We start from the raw sequence: 23165 nt of genomic DNA on the forward strand, positions 1-23165 counted from the left end.
ACAACAAATCCGTCAATTTACAACTCCATACAGTATACCACAGCATCCATATGAAGCCCCATCCCCTGCACACCACAAATCACCTCAGAGACCTTACTCCCCAAGAAGCACAGCAGCTCACCGCTTTTATCGACAAAAGAAAGTGGTTTGAGCACAGACTAGACGTGAGTTCGTACTATTTCCTCCATAACGCTTACACTTCGTTGTCTAGTCCCTCGAGCACATCCCTCCTGTCTATCCCTTTATTCACCCAGTGCTGGAACAAATACCGGAAAATGCCAACCAATGTGACTTGCAATTTATGCGTAGCGGCGAAGCAGATTCTCAATGGCAGCTGCCCGATCAAGACCAAGTGAAGGCTTGGAAACGCGAAAGAGACGAGATTGAGGAACAAGTGCTAGAGTTTGACGGTGGAGATCTGAAGAGAATGAAGAAGATGACTCGAGGTGAGCTATATAAAGGTGTTGATATGCCTTCTTCAGCTGACAAGAGTGCCAGCGGCTACATTACTTCCCCTGACACCGCCATCGACACACCTCGTGTCCATCACTCTAGACCTTATCGTCTTGATAGACCGTATCTTATCTTTATTACGGCGGCGCGGCCAGATCCTCGATTTGGTGATGCTTCGACTTCAATGGGATCAGGTTCGGTGGCAGGTGATGAGTGAATCAAAAGGGCTACTAAATGAAGTGGACTCTGTGGTCCGAGACAAGGCTAGATGGTCTCCTGCAGAAGTCGACGTGACGTCTCGTGGCTCGCCACGGTATTTTCCACGATCACCAAGCTGTCGTGGAAGCGTCACACCTGTGACGCCCAAATCTAGTACGCCACGTACCGACACACTTGCATCCGACCTTGCATCTGCCCATCTCGGGAGTTCTCCCCAACACAAACAAGCATCCGAAAGCGCCGTACAAACAGCATCCCCTGCCAGGCATCTCAGTACACCCGATAGGTCTCTGCATATCCCCCTCCTTCATTCACAACTTGTCAACTTGCGGATACGTCACAAGAATATTACCTCTACCCATCTGGCTCGTAGCGGAGCGATCCTTGATCGCATGATAGACGTCGCATCGCACCTACAAAATTTAGGTGATGTGAATGGCCCTTGCACAAAAAATGAGTCTCTGGAGGGAGGTGCTGTGCCCTATCAGCTTTTGGATCTGCAGGATGAACTTGATGCTTCGGTAGAAGAGTTAGGCAGAAGGGTGGCGTGGTGTGGAGAGCTTGAAGAACATTGGAAATTGTACGTCATCGGCTTGCATGTTCTGGTGAATCGACTGATGTGTGCTTTATTAGGTCCGAAGCCCATTACTCTTCCTCTTTTCAAGCTCATCAACTCGGCTTGGAACTGCTTGACAACTTGCACCAGGCCCTATCGAAACCAGCCACCAGCAAACGACACCAACAACTCTCCGAATTACTTGGAAAAGCTCAATCATGTCTCCCAACCCCAATCACAGACTCATTTTCTCGACCATTTTACCCTGCTTACCCCGAAAACGATGAATATAACCAACACGCCAAGGGCGCTTTGATCAAAGCTCATACGAATGCTTCTGATATTATCAAAAAGGGGAAAGAAGGGGTGGACTGGTATTCGCGTCTATTGAGCGCCCGAGAAAAAGTCCTTGGCAAACACTCGGAGATTAAGGAACTTGAAGAAAATATACGGCAGCTGCTAGAGTTTCTTGAAAGGGGCGAAAATAGAATTGAACGGCCTGATATGTCCAGCCGACACTGTCTGGATGGCAACTTTGAGCACTGGATCAACACTGTACCTTCAAAATCAGCCATGACGCTCCAGTACGTCGAGCAATCAGAATCGGTCTGCAATCGCTCCACCCTTTTGGCATTACAATACCGAAACCTGCTTAAAACGCCTCCTCGATTTATCCGAGAACAAGCATGGTGGCAAACGGATTTGATCAACTACGATCTGGCAGATCAGGTGGATACAGACTTGAACCGACTGCTTGAGTTGAGGCAGCAGACGTTGGCGGCCGTGCAAGCTGCAAAAGAGGATATCGAGATTCTTGAAAAGGCACAACAAGCTTTCATAGGTGCATCACTTGTTCGCAATGAAGGTTTGTTCATCCAAAGGCAGTTGGAAACGCTCATCCAAAAAATTGCCTATCCGTCTTCTCAATGCGTTGAAAGAAATCACGGGGAGCTGAACCGCACCATAACTCAACTTGCTCGCCGTATCGAGCAGCAAGTCACGACTCCGTTTTCCTCTTTCAAAGGTTTAATCAAGTGTTACCAACGTCATTTACCAACCCTTTGTCAATTCCTTTTGTCCGCTATATCAGACGTGACAAATCTGCCTTCCCAGCTGTCTAGATCCATGGACCTCCTGGAACGAGTACAGAACCAAACCACCATCGTTGAAAGTGTGGAAGCAGAAGCACAGAAGATGATCGTGAACGTTATTGTCATCCGGGAAGAAGCCGAGCAAATGACTGGACGCGAAGATGTCATTGATGTTTTGGACAGTCTGTTAGCAAAGGTCGAAGAACTGGACGAAGAGGCGAGATCGTGGGAATCCAAGTTATCACAACGCATTCCCTTCCTTGCATCTGAAACCAACGGACTCCCGTCATCAAACGACTTGTACACCGTACCTACCGCACCCATGATGTCTTCTCTGTCCCGCTCCAAAGCTCCTCAGCAAACATCCACCGTCGGATTGGCCATCGATGATACCAACTCGGCTGCTCTTGACTTGGCGTCAGTCGACCAGTCTGTCAGGGGAGCGGTTAATGATCAAGTCTTGGCTGTGGGGTCTCACATCGCACATTGCAAGTCCGTCTGTCGGTCAGCTATGCTTGATGTATGGGAGAACCGATGTCAGGGAAGGGTTACAGCTTTAGAAAAGGGTATATCCTCATGGCTAGATCTTTGTGAAAAGACAAGGAACATCCTCGACGATATGGCCGGTCGAGTTAATGTCCAGACTCCCTCCTATGGGCTTGCCCAGGTCGCAGTACAAGAAGTAGAAGACACTCTGGCATCATTGAAGAAATACATCACCGAGCACGAGAGGATTTTACAAGCACATCTGGCGGGGGTGGAGGATATATTCAACGCTTTGCCGAGATGGTGCGGGGAGGAGGAGGAAGAGAGCCAGGGTAGATGTCAGAGGTGGGAAATATCAAAAAGGATATCCAAAGATGTCGTAGAAGATGCGTTGGGAAAGGCTGGGGATATCGTAGCGGCAGGAGAGGCTCTTTTGGCCAAGATCAAATGCCAAACAGAGGATATACATAATCAACAGCAAGCACTTCCTGACACTCCTACACCTCTGACAAATACTCCCGACGTCCTTGGGCCTTCTGTGATTGCTGATGACACATCGTCAAGCCCCTTTGAAACTCTAAAAGATGATCTTGATCTTTTGGAGCAGCTGCGCAAGCAATTGGACGATTTGAAGGTCGAAGAACTGGTGAACCCGATCACATCGAAATCGTCATGGACTTCCACATCCCGACAGCTTCCTGCCCAAGCGATGGCGGAACGTATAGCTAAAGTTCTGGGTGATATATCCGAGAGCGTACGATTGCTTTCCAATCCGTCTTCACATGTTACTCTAACAGAAGCCGAAAGCCTCAAACAATCCTTGACATCACAGAAAGCTTTGATGCCTCGGCTTGAACAACTGGCTCAAATCGATGGTGCTGTTAAAGCTTGTGATGATGCGCATAGCCAGTTGCTTGACATAATCGACAACTACGCGGAGCAAAAAGGACCGCTACAGGACGCTGCACGAGACGCCCAACAAGCTCTTGACTATGTTTTGGAGTGCTCCATGCCGGTGAATGACGACAGCAGAGTGTGCAGAGAAGTTAAGCGTCTGAGAGACACAATGAAAGACCTAGAGATGTTGGTGGAAGAATGTCTAGATCCTGAAAAGTTAAAAGAGGAGGATGTTCAGGATGCTATATCAGATATTTCAAGATCAGAAAGTGCACTGTCCTTCGCCTCGACAGTTCAGCCTTTTAACCCGAACGCATCAGTCTCAAAACTTCCCCGACTCTCCAGCTCCTTGTTCAAACCCTCACCTCGCTCAACGTCCAATCCGCAACGTACGCCTCTCCGCTCATCTTCTGGCATACTCGCACATCAGGGGAAGAATGGATATCGCGTAGTATCAGATACGCCTACCTACGTGCTAGCAAACAAGTCACAGAGTATTGTAGATCTCCATCCACCCCTCTCTTTGGCCGGTCCTACCGCCACACCGTGTGCCACCCCTACGCTGCCAGGTTCCGACCCTCGCGCTCGCAAGTCATCGATACCTCGACGATCAAGAATATCAAATGCGTCATCTATAGCCTCCTCATCGGCAGCTACACCGCAATTTGCTAAGGCTATACCAAAATTGAGAAGGACCAGTCATCTAGTACCTTCCATCCAATCGAAAGTGAAGAAGGAGTATGTTCCCAATCCCAAAAGCAAGCTCGATGTAGCTATAGGAAAAGTCATCAATAAGCTTGATGTGAGTGGCGTCTTTCATAATGAGGACGACAGCTGAACAACAATCATCATCTCTAGATCGATGTCCCAGTACGGCCGGTGAACCAGGACATCATAGGAAGCATTGCCGAATGGCAAGATTTATCAGGACAGTATTGGATTGGGTCCGAAGGGAAGGCAAAGTTATGCTTTTGTAGAATTCTGAGGTCGAGGACCGTAATGGTCCGAGTCGGAGGGGGTTGGGTTGAATTATCAAAGTAAGCGTATGCATTAGCGCCTTTGACGGCACGCTCACTTTTTGTTACTAGGTACTTGCTGGACCATTTCACCGAAATGATGGGTAGTTTCCCTCGGCAAACAACTGCTGTGCCAAGTCTGCGTCGCTCCTACTCATCAACCATTTCCCTTTTCAATATGAATTCGCCAGTCCCAATAACCTCAGCTTCACTCATATCCCGCTCTGCCCTGTCGTCGCTTCCTATGGATGAATCGATGGATCCAAAATCGGCGATGCACATCTCCAAAAATAATCAAATGACTCCCTTGCGTCGAGCTGTTCCCCTTGCACAGACGCCAGAACAATTTCTGTCCCCACAAAAAGCTCAAGGTAGTTTAGAACCTGTTCCCTCTACTCCTCGGACTCCCAACTCCACAGGGCGAAATGCGAGCTTCTCAAGCACATCACCCCACTCACCCTCTGTGACTCTCCCGTCAGGTGTTGGAAGCCCATTTCTGGCCTTCCAATTCATGCGTAAAGCAGCCGATAGCCCCAATGCGCGAGAGAAAGAAAAAGAAATGTTTGGCGCGAAGCGATCAAGCCCTATTAAGGAAAAATCCAAAAGAAACCTAATGGTGTAATGGTCGGACAACTCAAGCAACAATTTTAGGAGAGAAAAAAGATCTTCATAGAGCATTTTTTCGTATTCTTGTCACGTCAATCTGTCTCATTATGAACATAAGGATCTTGATACACCTTACAAAGTAAGGCCAAAAACAAGTATTGTATACTACATTACATTCATGCTTGCCTGCTTAGGCATTGAACTATGCAAAGCTAAAAACTTGCGACGATTCTGTACAACAAACAAACTGAAGACAATACAGCAAATCACGCAAGTAGCAGTAGGCTTGCCTCTCATGCACATATCAAAATCCAATACCCCCAATTTGCGAGCTTAAGCTCGTATCAATGATTTCTGATTGGTTTTCGGGACTCTCATCCACAATGTTGTACTTTCTTTTCTTCGCTTTCCCAGCCTTCTTCTCTTTGAGAGCCGCAATGCTATCTCTCAACCTCCTATTTGTCATCTTCATCTGATGAAGCTCATACTGCCACGAAGAGTCTCTCCCAGTCTCCAGCTCTTCAAAAATATTGTCGTTGGGTAGATGGACGAGGGGGCGGGCTTGAGTGAGTGAAGCGATTGAGGGGGGCTGGACGGAGCGTTGATGCGAAGGGGAGGATGACAGCAATTTGACCTGGACGAAAATATCGGTAATCTTGACCGGGTAGGTCGAAGCTCCGTTTGGTGTGCCAATAAAATTGACTGAAGCCGATTCGTCATTATTTGAGTAAGAAATGGGCGATTGCTTGTCTTTAGCTTGCCCTGGAGCGTAAAAGACCAGAATCACGTCGACAGGCTGGCCAGAACGATGTACCATCTTTTGCCGAATAGACAACGCGCCCCGGTGGGTACTGTCATGTATGGTTTGATAGATTGCCTTGGCAACAGGAGCGATATCGGGAGCTGAAGCATAGTTATTAATGAGATGTTCGCCAGACGGAGGGGTATTTTGGCCACCAGGCAAAAGAGAAAATAAGTTTCTACCCAGAATCTCTTCAGCTTGGTAGCCCAAGACCTTGTCAACGCCAAAAGTGAGATTTAGGAGTAAACCTTGGAATGAAATCTTGGCCCAGAACTCCGTTTTGGCGAGCCCACCGTGCTCTGCTACCTTGCCCCAGCTCAAAGTGGGCATGTTCCTCACTCTCCCAGAAAGGATGACAGCCTTCCGACCTTTGCCAGCTTCCACGACAAGCCGTCCCATACTTTCCACCCACACGTACCCAAAGTTCTTCGTGCGGATGCGAAAGGTGAAATGAACAGGTTTTGGTTGCTGCTCCTCCCCAATCGTTTGTGTGGAATCTTTTAGGGCACGGATGACGGGCACGATATCAGACGGATGTGCGAATTCGGAGATGTTTTTGTTCAACAGATCTTCAGGCTCATACCCTAAAGAACGTCGAATGGAAGATGAAGCGTACTGAAAGAAACCCTTGAGTGATAAGGCATGTATGAAGTCTAAATTGTGTTAGCCTTGTACATTGACGGCAACATGTGACACAATACTTACCATCCGTATTATCCAGAATCATCTTAAACCACTCCATTCGTGCCCCCTCTTCCGTACCCGCCGCGAGTGCCTTCGTCCTACTGCCCATAATGTCCAGCACGGCTGTACTCAGGCCTGCTATGGCAGCACCTTTTCCATCAAGCTGTAGAGGTTTTTCAGGTGGGATGGAATATGTGTAGTCCACTGAATAGTTCCCATCTTGCATATTACGGAGGATTTTGTTTGGCTGTTCAACCAAGTCAATTTGGAAGCCCACATGGTAGACGATGTCAGGACCGTCCCACGGTATAGGCACAACAGTGACAAGGTTGATGAAAGGTTCGCCATTCCGTCGATAATTGATAAGAGAGGTTTGACATTCCTTTCCAGCCTCGAGAGATCGTTTGAGGAGATAGACAGCCTCATTATCCGTATATTCACGTTTGGAGCCTTTGGTCACTTCTCCATCGGGACTTTGGAGGAATCGGCAGTTACGGCCGAGAAGTTGGGGAAGCTCGTAACCAGTCAACCTGGTGAAATTCGGACTAGCGTAGACAATGGGAGAGTCATATCTCCTTATATCCTGGAGACTACATCAGCGTCAAGTAATTATCAAATGACGCAAATATCTCACCACCACTACGAAACTACAACTCAGGTCGACAGGTCCAATCACCATGCTGGGATTCTTTCTGGCTGCTACTCTTCCCAATATACCAAGCATATCAAAGCCGGTAGTGGAATACAAACCTGGGCCATCTTGTAAAGCTTGTTGGGCGGGAGATAGTAGTGGGTGCTGTAGAAGGGCTCGGCCATCGGCTGAATGTACATACGAAGTCGTAGATGACAATGTAAAGTTCATCTCACGACGGTGTGGGTTTGGATTAGATACAGAGGCGGCACTGGAGAAGTCAATTTGATGGGGAAGTCGATGATCCGAGATATTTTGATCATAGGAAGGGCGCTGAGGAAGGATAGCCGAGGTGGACATCATGTTAGGGGCGTGCGTTTGATCGTGAGACGGACGGGGGGATGGCGCCCGATGTGATGAAGGCGATGTATGTGGCTGTAGATGAGGGTTACCAGGCGAGCTAAAGTGATTACTGGAAGGTGGGCCGGGACCATAAATCGGCCCTGAAATGGCCGCATATTGGTGGGGGCTGTTCATCGCAATATCTCTGCTTCCCACCTCCCCACCACCTGACTCGTTTTCCTGCTGCATATGCTGGCCTTGTTGTAAATTATACTGACCACCATAATAACCATTAGACGGAAAAGATTGGATTCCTTGACCATAAACGGCAGGATTCAAATTAGGGTTGACGTAAACCGTTCCCATCTGAGCCATAGCCATTCCTACACCTACACCCATACTTAATCCGTTCTGCTTCATTTGAGCTTGATCCCACCTGTTCCAACCAGCGTTTTCATTTGAGCCAAAGGGCCGCCCCTGATCTGGAGCCATGGTCCAAGCTGGCCCTCCTACACACGCTGCGCGTGCGAACAAGCCTCCTGGCGCAGTTTGAGAAGCATCAGAGCTCTGAACAGAGGTGTTTGAATACTCAGTCCAAGCTTGACTACCAGCTGGAGGAGCTCCTGGCGCACGATTTGTCGGAAAGGAAGGAACCTGAAAGCGTACATCCCTCGGAAATTTGGACAGGTCAAGAGACAAACCACTGTCGCCATCGTCTGACGGCCTCATGTCGCCACTGGTTCTACGAAGCGGTTCTGGATGCGATGGCTGGACCGAACTACCCGGTGTCAGATTTGAGTGGCTATGTGAGGAACTGGAGGCTGGAGATTTGCCTTTGAACAGCTGGTCCGCGGGAGTGTGGGGAGAGGATATTTGAGGTGATGGATGATGCGAATATTGTTGAGAAGCATAGGGATGAAATTGGAAATTTGGTGAAGTATATGCTTGACTCTGCCGCGGGGAGGAGTCTATAGCGTACTGCTGTGATGTAGAGAACTGACTTGGCCTTACGATTCGTGGTTGAGGCGCTTGAAAATTGATTGCTGACGATGAGGCTTGAGAGAGAGCAATTCCTTGTGCAAAAGACTGATACTGATCTCCAGGACAGCTGCTAGGCTCGACGCTAGGGGTTGCCATGCTATGACCGCTTACCCGTCCTGGTTGGCCATTCTCCAAGCTACTCAGCGAGCGATGCGGCCCCAACGAATTGCCTTGAACTCCAGGAGGAGTTTGGAAATTCATAAAACTTGACCAGTCTAGAGGCGACTGGGTAGACTACAGTTGGAGTCAATCTAAGCGATGCGCTTCCAGAAAGCCACCAAACAGACAACACTCACGCTGACAACACTATTTGTAGGTCTTAACTCAGGTCTGTTAAATTGATCACCGGGTGGAAGGGTATTGTGTGACTGCGGAGAAGTGAGGTTTGTTGACATGACGTGATTCACCGCGAAGAGAACGGGTGGAGAAATGAGTCTTTCTGGAAGAGAATGAGACGGGATGGAAGTAGGAGATTGTGTGAGAGATGGCAAGATGGATTGAAAGGGGAGATGTACGCGCTACTAGTAATGACAAAAAAAGGGTTGAGGATGGAGATGGGGTGTTCGCGGTGACGGTGAGAGGCGACGATAAAGTCACCGGAGAAAACTCTCAACAAGCTCCGAACGTGAATCACCGTCCGACTACTAATAATAATAATGCCCTACTTCTCAACAACCCAAGCATTCACCAATATACACCTACTCTCGACTTCATATGCATGGCATATTTTCATATCTCATCTCTACATCAATGTGCAAGTGCAGGCAACAATGCTTTTTCATAGTTCAAAAAAGGCACAGAGCAGTGGGCCACTAAAAAATGAAGGTAATCTGGAATTCTGAAAACCCCTCCAATCTCAAACAAAGAGCGCCGAGTCCTTGCCACGTGCTTTCCCTTCTTTTTGTCGTCAACGCCTGATTCCAGCAGTGGGTATCCTAAGAATTCCGACGGAACGCAATGAATAAATAATGAATAATGAATAAGCGTTTTTATTGCTGCGCTCTTGCAACTGGTGCGTCGCAACAGAATGATGATCCAATTCCATCCTAATCAGTTGTATCAATGACTGTCCGACTACTGACTTGTCGTCATCATGATGCCATGCTGCTGAATATTCATTGACCGTTAAACCCACTGGCCTTCTTGTCGATCATTTTCAGGTATCAACTACTCGCTTTATTATTTATTAAGTGCACAATAATTAAATATCCTTTCAGATGTGGGATCTGCACACGTACATGATGATGTCTGCACAGGATATTTCACATTCCTCCCTTCACGTGACTAACCACCACATTTTATACTTTTCTTTCATTCATCATCATTCTCTACTCTCTACTTAACTGTCCACAACATCACCGCAGAAGAGGTCAGATCTTCCCAGCAATCGCCAAGACCGAAATTGAAGACGAACTCAACTACGTAATATAATTTACTACTGTATACCTTGAGCACTGGCAGCAAACAATAGCATGTGGCTTTGAGATGTATCTGTGGGTCCGCCCGTGCTACCCGGCGGCCACTGGCCGGACCTTCCGTCCGCAACTTCCGGAAGGAATTTGGTTTCAGGAGACGTATTTCATCAGTCTAAGGGGACTTAAAAGGAGTTGGGTGCCTCGTGCCTACGTGGCGTGGTTTGTCACCTAATCTCAGCTTTTCGCTTTGCTTTATAGGCATTCTGCGTGCCACCCAATTGTTCGTCACTTACAATTAGCGCCATAAAGCTCTTGTATATATAAAGATCTAATTCAAAAAGCCTCTCTCCGTCCAGAAGATGTTTCAATGAGAGCAAATACATGAAAAATTTGAGAAATTTATACACATCGGGATCATTTACACACACATCGCACAGGACTTGTCTACAAATCTGCAACACCAACAATAATGAATAACTCCGCGAAAAACTCCAAACATAGGGACAACATAGATGTACAGAGCTTGACGAACCACAGGCGACCGTTGTTATCATACAACACAATCTGTACAACTCGGCCCTTACTCGGCAAGTTGCATGAGGCCTGCGATGGTGCCGATACTACCCAAGGCAGCACCCAGAACAACCAACCCGACGGTCGATGCTACATTGCGGCGCTTGGCAGGTGGTCCTGTCGGGTTTGAGGCCTCGATTGGACCAAGGTGAACGGCCGATGTTTCTTCGACGATGGTGGGTTCCTCGTGCTCGTTGAATTCGAGGGGAAGAGAGCGCTTGCGGCCAATGACGGGGGTGACGAGGCCTTCCGACGACGAGCTGCTTGAAGGGCTGGATGTGGGTTGGAGACCTACCAGCGCTTCGTCAGAAAAAAAAAAGATAATCAACGCATTAAATAGAATGAAAACTTACCACAGGCCTCGGTAGTCTCCTGACGACTGAGTTCATTCATGACAGCGGCGTGGGCTAACAGAAGGCATTAGATCATCCATTTAGAAATTAAGTAATTTGCTACTCACCGGCTAGCATTTGCTGGGATTGCTCCAAAAAGACAGCGACTTCTTCCTCAATATCGCGATGAAGGTCAAGCTTTTTTCCCTCAGAGGAAGGCAAGTCGCGGCTATCAGCTTCCGATGAAGATGAAGAAGTAATCACTTCTTGAGCGGCCGTAGTCTCCACATCCATGGTAATTTTACCTGTAAGGAACTTATCGCCCAGATACTTGTTGGGTACAACTTCCTGTCTAGGACGCTTCTCCCTGATAAAACAGTCACTGTTCTTCTTTGGCCTTGGGGAAAAGGGTGTAGGGCTCGCATCAACTGCTTCGTCCCCGATCGAACGGTCATCAAGGTCATCCTCCTCTTCCTCACTGGAGTAGACTATGATCATATCGTCTTCTCCCGAAGCCGCGTCGTCGTCGTAGTTGCTGTCATCTTCGTCATCATCCTCATCCTCATCCTCACTCTCGTAGCTATAGGGCAATTCAGCTCTTTTCTTCGCCGACGCAGCCTTCTCGTTTCTGAATAATCCCTGTTCTGACCCATAAACAGAAAATTCGCTAGCAGGAGGCTGCTGACAAGAACTGTTTGTCGGACCAAGCCGAATGACGTTATCATAAGACAGCTGCAATGGCTCCGAATCAAACTGGGGAGCATCTCCTTGTGCGTCAGCTTCGGCGAAGCTAGCTGCTATAGCCCTGTAGAATGATTCCCGCTGCTCCTCTTCGTCCAGCGAATCAAGCTTATCAGCTTGAGTTTGACGAATAGGTGGCTCTTGTGGTAAGGTTTCGTCGCTGACATTGTTTACTTTTTCACCATTGTAGTTTGCTTCACCAATATTATTGTCCTCAAGAGCACCGGCTTCGTCATGTGCAGATGTGGAAAATGGTGCAACGTCTGAACTTTTCTGTTGCTCGTCGGCTTCGTTGTCATAATCCGAAAGGTCCGGCGAAAAGTGCCATGCCACAGGGGAACTTTGGTAAGAAGGCGACCAGCAATCGTGTTCGCTTTGATCATCCTGACTTTGCAATGCGTGGTTTCCCCAGTCATAGTTCTCTGCATGCATGTCTTTGGCAGCTTCAGAATGATCCGCTTCATGCACACCAAAGACTTCAGGCGAGCCAAGGTCATCGTAATCGGTGAATGAGTTATCGTCCGCTTCTTCGTTACGGTCCCCATTTGCGACTTCGTTGCTGGAGCCTCGAGGCCATTCATCCTCATCAGAGGAAAGGGACAATACACTTTGATGATCAGATATCAACACGTCAGAGCGGATCTGAGAAACTCGGGATTTCGAAGAGACGGAAATGATGCCGTCGTCTTCGTCACCGACGGCTATCATCGGTATGTTCTCCAGTTCAGGTTCCTCACTAGAGTATCTCATCCACTCCGGAATACCATACTTGTTGGGCTCTCTGTACGATTTTCCGCTAATTGAGGCACCCGGGCTGATCGAATAGTCCGGTGAAGTGGCCATCTCTTTCTTCCAAGTATCAGTGGATTTGATGGCTTTAACGGCAAGAAATTTCTTGCTCGTAGAAAGGAATTTGCTCGCAACGTCTTCCTGAGAAAGTTCACCCAAGTACTCGCGCTCGCCGTCAAGGCTGCCCTGCCCGAGTTCAGGGTATCGGAAGGAGACAGCGAATTTCACTGGGGCGTACGATTTGTTGGACGCGTTCACTTTCTTTCCGAGGACAATGGTGTCTTGTTCGCAGAGCTGAACAGGAGAGAATGGCTTCAGAACAACTGAGGAGGACGGCTCTTTGGCTGAGACGATCGAGGTGCCATGAAGCGATCGCAAGTCCGTAATGTAGACATGGCCCGATGGACTGATGGTGATGTGGGCATGAGAGCGGGAGAGGATGGGAGAGGCAATGCCCTGATCACGCATCCCAATTAGTCGTGGAAGAAAGGAGTTCAGCTATTTATATGCTTACGCCTGAGCCAATCCTCTCCTTCACTTGACTACTCTTTCGTCCCAAGATCACGCCGCCGAGCACCAGACCCACAGGCTTGTTTACAGCCTTGCCGTCTTTCCTAGGGATATCATCGCTGGCGGCAAGCCGAGTAACGGAGAAGTCCTTGACAAGGATGTCTGGGGAGCTGTCGACTGGAGAGAGGCGCACAAACCAGTCTATACTCGAGTTAGCATGTCTCGGTGCATGCTTAAACGGAAGTGGGAACGAAATAAAGGAATGACAAAGGGACGATAATGTGATGGATTGATGACAATTGAAGAGAGCGAAATGGGGCAGGCAGCAAGCGATTACAATGATAGCCGCCGAGTAGATATGTACACGAAGAAATGCAGATCATGATAAACTCACCCCCTAGCAGTTTCTGCTGCCAACGGTCAGTGCTGACAATAGGAGGCATGAGTGGCAACCGAGAACAGCAGAAATGTGATGGGAACGATGTTTGCCGTTACGAATACAGTGAATGGAACAGCCAATTGAGGATGCTGAATGTATCTCTAGGACAAGGATGAGACGAAGACGGCTATAAGAGGAAGACGAAGATGCAATGCGGTTGCGACGGCTAATGAGTAAGTACTATGATGGGAATAGCTGAGCGATCGGACTCGTCACATCGCGCGATAAGCAGATGACCGGGTCACGTGACTCTTGCCTGCCTGCCGCCACACATCCCACGCCGTCGTCTTAGCTCGAGCGCACGCAGTGGACGAAGAGGATTAATATAGGATTAGAGGACTAAACCATATTATGTGCCACCACGATAACTCTGCCCGCTGATGGGTGTTTTTTTGCATCTGTAACGTGATATGTACAAGTACAGTATCAAGCATGGGGCTGCGGAGTACAAACGGAAACCCGAATGATCCTGCCCTTGCACCGTAGTATTTGGACGCAACAAAAATAAATCGGTTGTGATTGTAGGTAAGGATGATTGATCTTGTCCTATGGGCAAAAGATAAGCGCGATCGTGATCTAAGCATGCTCTAATATAATCAATGCCTCCGTAAATAAGCCATTCTTACTATGCTGCATGCCGAAATCAGAGTAGCAGAAAGCAAAACGACATGGCAAGTGCCAAGTCAGCGCGTTTGAAAATATCGACTCACAGATGCCTCATCGCATGCTCCACTTCTAACCACAAATGGGGATGGAGCAATATATTCCTCCTGACTTACTCTTGCGAGTGCGTCGGAGTGGGGTATGGACCGTTGGATGTCAAGAGCTGCATTTTAAGGCATTTGGAAGGTGGTGGAAGTGGAAGTGCCACATTGAGTTTGGGCGCGGAATTATGGAGAGTAGGACGCGGCGTTATGTGGTGCTGAGTGCCCGTTGGTTTCCGAGGGATGCGATTCGCTGGTGGTCGTCGTATTTGCTCAGAGAATCGCTCTTCAATATACACTTTCCTTTCCCCAACTCCCCATCCCCCACCACCCGCCCCCATGTACTCCCTCAACAGGCTTCCCAGGAGCTCCGCATTCAAAAACTCCGCCAATCTCCTTAGGCGAAACGCCAGCACCACTTCTGCTGGCGGTGTCAATGTTGTCGGTTTCGAAAACAAGGGCCCTGCTGCCACTTCCAGCTTGACCGTCGCCATCAAAGCTGGTTCCCGATACGAGACTACCCCCGGTGTCGCCCATGTTTTGAAGAGCTTTGCCTACAAGGTGGGTTTCTTGGGAATTTGCGTTGGATCTCGCTGATTGCGATGTAGGCCACTGCTTCTGCATCAGCTTTGAGAACAGCTAGGGAGGCGGAGCTGTACGGTGGTGTCTTGTCTGCTGCTCTTACTAGGGAACACCTTTTGCTTTCTGCCGAGTTCCTTCGTGGCGATGAGTGAGTTTTACAGTAAGAAGAGATGAAGGCATCCACTAAACATTAACAGAGAACACTTCCTCAACGTCCTCGCTTCCGTTCTTTCCTCGTCTCAATTCTACCAACACGAGCTCAATGAGCTCGTTATCCCTGTCGTTGAGGCGGAGACCATCTCTGCCCAGGCTACTCCTTCTGCCATCGCCCTCGACCTTGCCCATTCCCTTGCTTTCCGACGAGGTCTCGGTAACTCTCTCTACGCCAACAAGAACTACCCCGTCTCCATTGACGACGTGAAGACTTTTGGTGAAGCCGCTTTCGCCAAGTCCAACATTGCCGTCATCGGTACTGGTATCTCCACTGAGGTCCTCGCCAAGTCCGTTGGCAACGCTTTCGGCACTGGTACTAGCTCCAGCTCTAAGCTCTCTACTCCCAAGGCCGCCTATTACGGTGGTGAGACCCGGGTGCCTCTCGACATCCATGCTCCTGCTACTGCCGCCCCTACCATGGTTATTGCCTTCGGCACCTCCGCTCCCCCTTCTGCCGACCTCAAGGTCCTTAAGCACCTTCTCGGTGGTGAGACCTCCGTTAAATGGACTCCTGGTGCTTCTCCTCTGGCTCAAGCCGCCGACAAGATCCCCGGTGCTTCCGCCAAGGCTTTCCTCCTTCCTTACTCTGACGCCTCTCTGTTCGGTGTTGTTCTTTCTGCCCCCACAAGTGCCGAAACCAAGGCTTTGGCTCAGGAAGTTGCCAGCATCGTCAAGGGCGCCGGCGAGTTCAAGGAGGAGGAGGTGAAGAGGGCCGTTGCCAAGGCCACCTTTGAGGACGCCGCTAGCACCGAAACCTTGTCCGGTTTCGTCGCCGCTGCTGGTCCTGCTGCCCTCATTGGTTCCGTTCCCGAGGCGCAGTCCTTCTCTGGTGTTTCTGCTTCTTCCATCTCCAAGGTGAGTTTATAAGGGTTATCGGTATGCGATGAGTATGCTGACCGTTTTCAGGCTGCCGGCGAGTTGCTCAAGGGAAAGCCCACCGTTGTCAGCATCGGTAATATCTCTGTCCTTCCTTATGGGTGCGTTCTTCATTCCTAAGATTGGACATGTTGATGCTAATTTTTTTTAGCGACGAACTTGGTCTTTAAGGGATTAGAGGGATTGCAAAACTAATAGTCATGGCATTTTGGGAATGATGAAGTGCATATGATTGGCATTATGTTCTCTGAATTCAAAACAAGAGTTCAAATTATGATCGAGCGCGATAGAATCTGATAGTCCTTTCCTCCACTCTGTAATTGGTCGGCTCCGTATGAGTCTATGTCTGCCAGTTAATCGGTCTGCTCACCTTTGTTTGACCAACATCATGACGCCTTGCGATACAAATCCTTTGACCAATTGCCCTTCAAGACCGACATACAATCCCTCGATACCTTCTTTTCTGATAAATTTCCTTATGGTGCTGAACATACTCTCTTCTTGATTTTCCTTGTCATTTTCCTTCTCTTTGCCGGACTGGTACAGTACCTTGACCAAGATTAACGGGTACAGGGGTATCGTGGCAAGAGCATTGGATAACGCTCCTAAGAAAAATGTTACAACCCCTGGAGGATGGGCACGATGCCTTTCGGGCACCAGAATTCTGAGTAGAAACGAGTGAATATATAACGTTAATGAAGGTAACAATGTTAAAGGGATTGTAGGACCAAAACCGGAGAATAGCCCTCTGATTCCGTCTTCCTTGTTTATCGCCAAGAGGGTCTGCAAGGCTGACCGCTTTTCGTCTTCCCCAGATTCGCTGACCTGTTGTCGCACACTGACGGTCGATATAGGCAGAGTGATGCCCTTAGATGTGACTCCAGCAAGAACACCAATAATGAGCTCTTCAAGCGGCGTTCGTTCGGTACTCGCAGTATCAGATGCTTTACTGGATAAACCACCTACACCTGCTGGCGATGGTGCGGCTTGATAGATTGCTTGTTTCAGACGATATTGATGGAGACCTTTTTGCAGAGCAGTGTAGGTGTAAAAGTAGATGAAGCTAGATAGCAAAGTGGATAAGGTGTCGGCTTTGAGACCGCTGTATATTCTAGTCATGGCGTGGCGACGAGATAGCAGACGATGCAGTGTAAGAATGAGTGATACTTATATGGTTGTCAGTAACTTCCAAGAAAGTATCCAATAAGCCTGCACTTACAACGCATGGCTTTTGGTTTCTTGGAAGCATGCTGCATACGGGTGGTAGCTACATCGAGGGGAAATACGATACAGTTCCCAACAGCAGAGCTAAGATACGGTTGACAGCTTTAATCAATCATGTTCTTTTCGCATCTCTGCTCATCACAGGATTTCCGCTACAAGAACTCACCCAAGAGCGCCTGAAGTCGCTTGGAGTAAAGGGGGAAGCTTGGTCTGCATTATTCAAGGAGTTTTGACTGTGTGAGTTCACGAGGGTTTAAGGTGTCTGACAAGGTGGCAGATTGGGGTACTCAGTGGCAATACCAAGATGAAGACGAAGATAAATAAAGATACCAAGAGAGGGGGCATATACATAATTATTCACTCCCAGTCGGGAACGCAGAGACCAACTGGTGACACATACCGGTCAGTTCCACAGCCGGTGCCTCGATGTCCGGATCCCAAGTGTTTAATTATTTATTATTGTCAGCTCACCCACCATTTACAAAAGTCAATTTGTGAAAATATACCTACATCCAGACGCGTCCCTTTGTTTACACAAGAACAAAAAGTATCCATAAACTCAAAACTCCAACTTATCGCCAAATGTCATCATTCCTGTAATATGGCCTGCCCTCCACCCTCAGGAAAGGGAAAAGATACGGTGAAGACGGAGATGTCAAGTGAGGAAAGAGCGGCAGCCGATGCTAAACAACGCAGTTTCGAGAGAAGTTTGGCGGGACCTAGTGTTGGCAAGGCTGGTAAGTTATATTAGAACATGCAAATGGTACATATGATCTGACCTGCCGCAAAGGTATCACAAGGGACCAGACAGGTTTGTAAGGAAGTGTATGCCACCCCTTCGAGATACTGAATGTATAATTTCCGCCAGAAATCAACAGGATCATTGCCGAAGCTTCCAAAGTGAGTCAATTGCTTGTTGCTTCACGCTCCAGTTTTATGGTCGCTGATATCTTCGCAGGGGTCCAAGTATGTCAAGCTTCATTCCTATTGTTTTCAACGCCTGATATGATCTAGGTTCTACAATAACCAAGTGCGGAAAGATCAAGAGCTCACTGAGAAGATCGCATGGTATCGAAACAAGGTATGTTTGTCACTATTAACAAATCCCTAGACACTAAAAGAATACGCTTTTTGACAGCGAGATGAACTCATGAGAATGGCTCCTCGTGACCAATTGGAAGATGAAGCTGATCGTATCGTGAGCATTCGCCTCTGAAATATATTTATAGAAGCTCACTTTAAAGATAGCTCATGGAAGTTGAGGCGACTCGAGATTTGAGTCAAACGATCATTCATGTTGATATGGACGCATTTGTTAGCTTCTTTCCTCAATAAGAATGCGACGTATCCTTGCTAATCCTCAGCGCTAGTATGCATCGGTCGAAGTTCAACGTGATCCTTCACTGAAAGGGAAGGCTTTTGGAGTAGGTAAAGGGGTGTTGTGCACTGCTTCCGTGAATATCTCTATCAGCTGTGCCCTACTGGTGTACTGATGTTCCATAGTATGAAGCGAGAAAGTTTGGAGTAAGATCGGCCATGGCCGGCTTCATTGCGAAGAAGCTCTGTCCTCATATCATCTTGTGAGTTCGGCGACAAAATACGACGACAAAGGATTAACTTCTTTCAAGAACGGATTTGCACTTCGACCTCTATACAAAAGCCTCCAAGGCTGTCAAGGAAGTATTAGTACAATACGACGAAAATCTCATGATGGCGAGCTTGGATGAAGGATATCTGAAGTGAGTTGATTTGATAGGCTAGACGGGTATCAAGTGAACGCAACGTAGCATAACGCCCTACATGTCGACCCACAATATGACGGCTTCAGAGGTTGTCACAGAAATAAGGGCTCAGGTGGAAGAGAAAACTTCCTTGACAATCTCGGCCGGAATAGCAGCCAATCGTATGTTAGCCAAGGTACATGATCATCCAACAGATAAAGGAAAACAGATGCTCAGTTTAAATATTTAAGATCTGCTCTGACAAAAACAAGCCAAATGGCCACTTCGAATTGGCATTCGACCGAGCTACGATTGTTCGTTTCATGCGAGATTTGCCCGTCAGAAATATTCCAGGCTTTGGGAGAGTGACAGAACGTTGTCTTGAAGGACTTGGAATACAGGTGCGTGTCTTTTTGGTCGTCTTGGGTTACTCCTTATTGTAATTTGAAGACTTGCGGCGATATTTATGAGAAGCGGGTGGACCTTCTTCTTATGGATCATTGGTTCGGCTTCCGAGGTTTATGGTAAGCTGATCCGTGATACATGTCTTTGTTTCCATTCTTACTACATATTTGCAGCCGAGCGTACTTGGGGATAGCAGACAATACTGTTGCACCAGGCAGACGGGAAGAGCGAAGAAGTGTTGGTGTGGAAAGGTGGGTTGCCGCCCCACCCATTGTCGTCGAGTATGAGACTGACGCCATCTAGAACATTTCGAGATAAGACGGATGATGAAGATATCATGGCCACTTTGATCGACATTGTCGAAGAGCTAGGGAAGGATCTGGATCGGTTACAATATGCTGGCAAAACCGTTACCGTCAAGTACAAGGTATGTTATCTAGCGCCCTCGGTCGACAAAAAAAAATCTGATCTCGTTTCAATTGTTACATAGCTGCATACGTACGAAAGTGAGTCTGACTTCATACACTGAGCTGCGTGCATCGATGGCTGGCGGCCGACAATATGTGTAGATAAGACGCGAGCAAAGTCAATACCCAAATACATCTCATCAGCGACGGATATTCTGCCTATAGCCCAGGAACTGCTGAAGAAGGAATTGCCTCTTCGGATACGCTTACTTGGCGTACGGTTATCAACACTGAAAGATCTTACTATTCCTGATAAAGGCATCAAAGGAGTAAGCACCAGTCCATCCGCCAAGCCATACAGCCGAGTTGACCATGTTTTCAAGTTTTTCAAGGCGGCCGAAGACAAAGCCAAGACCGGGTCACCAATCACTGGCCATACATTAGAAACATTAGAACATATACCCGAAATGATGCGCTTGGAGGCAGATAACGCGCAAGGGGACAGTTTTGGCGCAGGGGAGGCGAGTGGGTCTGAAGGTATTGGTGCAGATGACTTTAAAATCCTTCCAGCTACCACAAAGAAGCGAAAGAGCCCTTCTCCAACACGTGATGCCCCTTCTCCAACAGCTGGTCCCATCTGTCCCATATGCGGCCAGGCCCTTGATGCAGGGACTTCCAACCAGCAACTCAACGATCACGTTGATTGGTGTCTCAATAAGGATGCCATCAAGGAGGCTAGCCGAGTTTCGCCAGTGGCCAAGAAAAAGGCTAAAATTGGAAGGACGAGTGAAAGGACATCTTCAAACGTCACAGGACCATCGAAGAAAGATGGATCAAAGGGAGAAAAGGGTACAATTTCAAGCTGGTTGAAGAAGGGTTAACCACAATATACTTAGATATAGTCTTGTTGTATCCATTTTGTACGCATATACACATTTTCTATTCCTTTTAAACCACAATTTGTAAGAAGGCAAAATGTCTTTCCGAAGATCTTTATCAATAAGATAGAAGCATGGAACACTCAAGATAAGTTCATGTAGATAGATGATGATTGAGACCAAAATATAAAAAAACCCAGTTGACTAAAACCAAAACAAAAAAAAACCAAAAATCTGAAAACCAAGTTGAGAATCCAATACTGAAGCTCCTTGCACTTTCGACATTCTCCCTTTTTGCTTTGGTTGATCTAAATACACTGATGCAATATTGCTAATTTTTTTTGGTTCCCTTAAGATCATATAAGAAATAAGCAGTGATAACTATTATCGTGAACAATCTATGACCCGCCAAACAACTGTAACAACATTTCCGCAGCACCAATGACCTCTTGATCCTTCTCCTGCCCCCTAGCCTGCCCCCGCATTTGCGGGCCTTCTCGCTTATCCTTGACATCTTCGGGAGTAATCACCCGGGAACTGCTGGAAGAGACAGAATGGGAACGCGTGTACCCAAGGTTCGGTGTTTTGAGTTGTGAGGGAAGATATGATGATGATGATGATCCTTGGCCTTCCGCCACTCGCGACGAACGAGGGAGCGCAGAGGTGCTAACCGATCTGTTAAAGTCCTTGGTCCTAGAACCCGCATGAAAGTTGGGATTCGGATGACCGGTGACGCGTGAACGATGTCGCTTTGTAGGTTGGTTTGTAGCTACAGATTCAAGGGTGTGTTTTCGAAGGTTGGAGGGCGGGGCAAAGTGGGAGAGATTTGGGTTGAGTTGGCTAAGAACAGGGTTGCGGCTGGAGTGCTCACTGATGGGTTTTGCGAGTAGCTTAGCCCTGGAGCTGGAGGCCAGGACATCGTAAGGTGTTGCCCTGCCGAGACCTGCCAAGGTGCTAGATGCCTTGGCTTGCTTTGCCCTTTTCCTCTTCTCGACATCCTCATCAATCCCACCATCATCCTCATCGCTTTCCTCGACATCCGACTCTGCAAGCCCCATGCTGGGTGGATCACTTGGCATGAGCGACAGGATCTCTTTGATCCTATCTTGACCTTCTCCCTTGATAACAAATTCACCGCTGCCTCTGCGATATCGCTTCTGCGCACCTGTCCCAAAACTGCTCTCGCGCGCCTGGAGCACTTGATCGAGAGATCTTGATTGATTACGAGGCAGCAAAGGGGTGGTGTGCGCATTTTTGATAGTCCTTCCTCTTGAGGTGGCCGCGAGGCTCATGGGTGTGGGACTGACCCTGGCCGACGCAGTCATGCCGCGTCCAGACGACGAAGGATACTTATTTAACCACATATCACGTGTCACGTCACCGAGACTAATGGCACGGACGACTGCAATCTTATCATCGGGTGGGGGTTGGAGGCCGGAGATGCAGGATGCGGGTACGGGACGCCATTTACCGGTGACAGGGTCAAAGGTGCCACGGTTGGATCGAGATGGAGGAGGAGCGTCATGATGACCGTCGCGTGAATACCTCTTTTCTTCCTGCCTTCGGTTCTGGAACTGTGAGATAGTCAGCAATGAAAATATGTGTATGGTAGGACATGTCTACTTACCCAGACCGTGATATGTTTCGTCTTTACACCCAACCACGCGCCCAACCTCTGCCTCTCATACTTGCTGGGGCTTTTCGCAATACTCCAGAGCACTTCGAGAGCCTCTAGCTCTCTCTTTGTAAACCGTCTTCTAACCTTACATCCGTGCTTAGCGTCAGGTCCGTACCTGGCTGGTCGTGAAGACAAAGGGTGGTCGTAGTCGGCATCAGGGACATCACCAAGCATGTAGTCCCATGGGTTGCAGGACGCGCCACCATATCGATACTTTCTCACACTACCATCATTGGGAAGAAACCTTTGGAGCTCTTCCGTTTCCTCCGTGGGCACCGGCTCCGCGCGCATAAAAGATGCAGGGTATTCGGGCAAGGGAAAGGTCGCTGGGGGCTGAATTCCTGCAAGATCGCCAGACTCGAGCATCTCAGCGCCCTCAATGCCATCCATCCTGACTGCAGAGTTGTATCTCGCGCCATGTGGTGTGGGCGAGTCAAAGCTAGGTGGAAACTTGCTGTTGCCATTGCCTGGACGCGACGCGCTTGACTGGGGCGTACCACCCGGGGTGTAACGTGTAATGTTCTCGGACATGTTCGACGTGTAAGATGCATGTGTAAGCGCAGAGGATGGAGGTGCTTGGTGTGGGAGCGGGAATGCAATGGACGGGGTTGAGTACGCGCGACGTATAGAGTACTGTTGGGCTCTGGCGTCTGGTGTGTGGTGTGTGGGGTGGGACGTGTGGCTGGCGGCGGATGGGGTGACCTGTGGCGGGTGCATGTGGATGGCGTTGGGGGGCGGAGGTGGCGGGGGAGTGGGCGAGTTCCCGCAGACGGACATGGTGGGCTCAGGAAGAATGGTATTATGAGGAAAACAGATGAAGGCAATAATAATAATAAAAAACAAGACGACGTGAA

At 48.4% G+C, this 23165-nt stretch overlaps 7 protein-coding genes across 7 annotated transcripts; 3 read left to right on the forward strand and 4 right to left on the reverse strand.

The window, feature by feature from the left end:
* The first annotated feature begins 40 nt into the window (after positions 1 to 40).
* CNL04440 (hypothetical protein) lies at positions 41 to 6032 on the forward strand. The gene is made up of 6 exons (XM_024658149.1): positions 41 to 164; positions 212 to 446; positions 499 to 1252; positions 1306 to 4504; positions 4561 to 4739; positions 4791 to 6032. The coding sequence occupies exons 1-6, from the start codon at positions 51 to 53 to the stop codon at positions 5338 to 5340; spliced, it is 5031 nt and encodes a 1676-aa protein (XP_024513826.1). The 5' UTR covers positions 41 to 50; the 3' UTR covers positions 5341 to 6032.
* On the reverse strand, positions 5446 to 9443 carry CNL04450 (White collar 1 protein (WC1), putative). Its single transcript, XM_024658150.1, has 4 exons — positions 9121 to 9443; positions 7445 to 9058; positions 6832 to 7393; positions 5446 to 6779 (listed from the first exon to the last, which is right to left on the reverse strand). The coding sequence occupies exons 1-4, from the start codon at positions 9217 to 9219 to the stop codon at positions 5629 to 5631; spliced, it is 3426 nt and encodes a 1141-aa protein (XP_024513827.1). The 5' UTR covers positions 9220 to 9443; the 3' UTR covers positions 5446 to 5628.
* Positions 9444 to 10631: 1188 nt separating this feature from the next.
* Positions 10632 to 13804, reverse strand: CNL04460 (expressed protein). The gene is made up of 5 exons (XM_567996.1): positions 13579 to 13804; positions 13189 to 13385; positions 11273 to 13130; positions 11166 to 11219; positions 10632 to 11103 (listed from the first exon to the last, which is right to left on the reverse strand). The coding sequence occupies exons 1-5, from the start codon at positions 13625 to 13627 to the stop codon at positions 10820 to 10822; spliced, it is 2442 nt and encodes an 813-aa protein (XP_567996.1). The 5' UTR covers positions 13628 to 13804; the 3' UTR covers positions 10632 to 10819.
* Positions 13805 to 14624: 820 nt separating this feature from the next.
* CNL04470 (ubiquinol-cytochrome C reductase complex core protein 2 precursor, putative) lies at positions 14625 to 16342 on the forward strand. The gene is made up of 5 exons (XM_567997.2): positions 14625 to 14888; positions 14936 to 15057; positions 15107 to 15977; positions 16029 to 16099; positions 16150 to 16342. Exons 1-5 carry the CDS (start codon positions 14667 to 14669, stop codon positions 16166 to 16168), a joined length of 1305 nt encoding a protein of 434 aa, XP_567997.2. The 5' UTR covers positions 14625 to 14666; the 3' UTR covers positions 16169 to 16342.
* On the reverse strand, positions 16212 to 17532 carry CNL04480 (hypothetical protein). Its single transcript, XM_024658151.1, has 4 exons — positions 17389 to 17532; positions 17218 to 17306; positions 16369 to 17164; positions 16212 to 16312 (listed from the first exon to the last, which is right to left on the reverse strand). The coding sequence occupies exons 1-4, from the start codon at positions 17436 to 17438 to the stop codon at positions 16270 to 16272; spliced, it is 978 nt and encodes a 325-aa protein (XP_024513904.1). The 5' UTR covers positions 17439 to 17532; the 3' UTR covers positions 16212 to 16269.
* A 196-nt stretch (positions 17533 to 17728) lies between these two features.
* On the forward strand, positions 17729 to 20813 carry CNL04490 (conserved hypothetical protein). Its single transcript, XM_024658152.1, has 18 exons — positions 17729 to 17959; positions 18013 to 18033; positions 18091 to 18122; positions 18181 to 18188; positions 18237 to 18303; positions 18361 to 18420; positions 18471 to 18536; positions 18593 to 18676; positions 18726 to 18802; positions 18851 to 18961; positions 19010 to 19139; positions 19195 to 19344; positions 19394 to 19467; positions 19522 to 19599; positions 19652 to 19775; positions 19839 to 19854; positions 19918 to 20084; positions 20139 to 20813. The coding sequence occupies exons 1-18, from the start codon at positions 17824 to 17826 to the stop codon at positions 20634 to 20636; spliced, it is 1899 nt and encodes a 632-aa protein (XP_024513828.1). The 5' UTR covers positions 17729 to 17823; the 3' UTR covers positions 20637 to 20813.
* On the reverse strand, positions 20771 to 23141 carry CNL04500 (hypothetical protein). The gene is made up of 2 exons (XM_567999.2): positions 22261 to 23141; positions 20771 to 22207 (listed from the first exon to the last, which is right to left on the reverse strand). Exons 1-2 carry the CDS (start codon positions 23086 to 23088, stop codon positions 21032 to 21034), a joined length of 2004 nt encoding a protein of 667 aa, XP_567999.2. The 5' UTR covers positions 23089 to 23141; the 3' UTR covers positions 20771 to 21031.
* Between the last annotated feature and the right edge of the window lie 24 nt (positions 23142 to 23165).

The sequence above is a fragment of the Cryptococcus neoformans genome (genome assembly GCF_000091045.1).
Source record: "Cryptococcus neoformans var. neoformans JEC21 chromosome 12 sequence".
Classification (NCBI taxonomy): domain Eukaryota; kingdom Fungi; phylum Basidiomycota; class Tremellomycetes; order Tremellales; family Cryptococcaceae; genus Cryptococcus; species Cryptococcus deneoformans.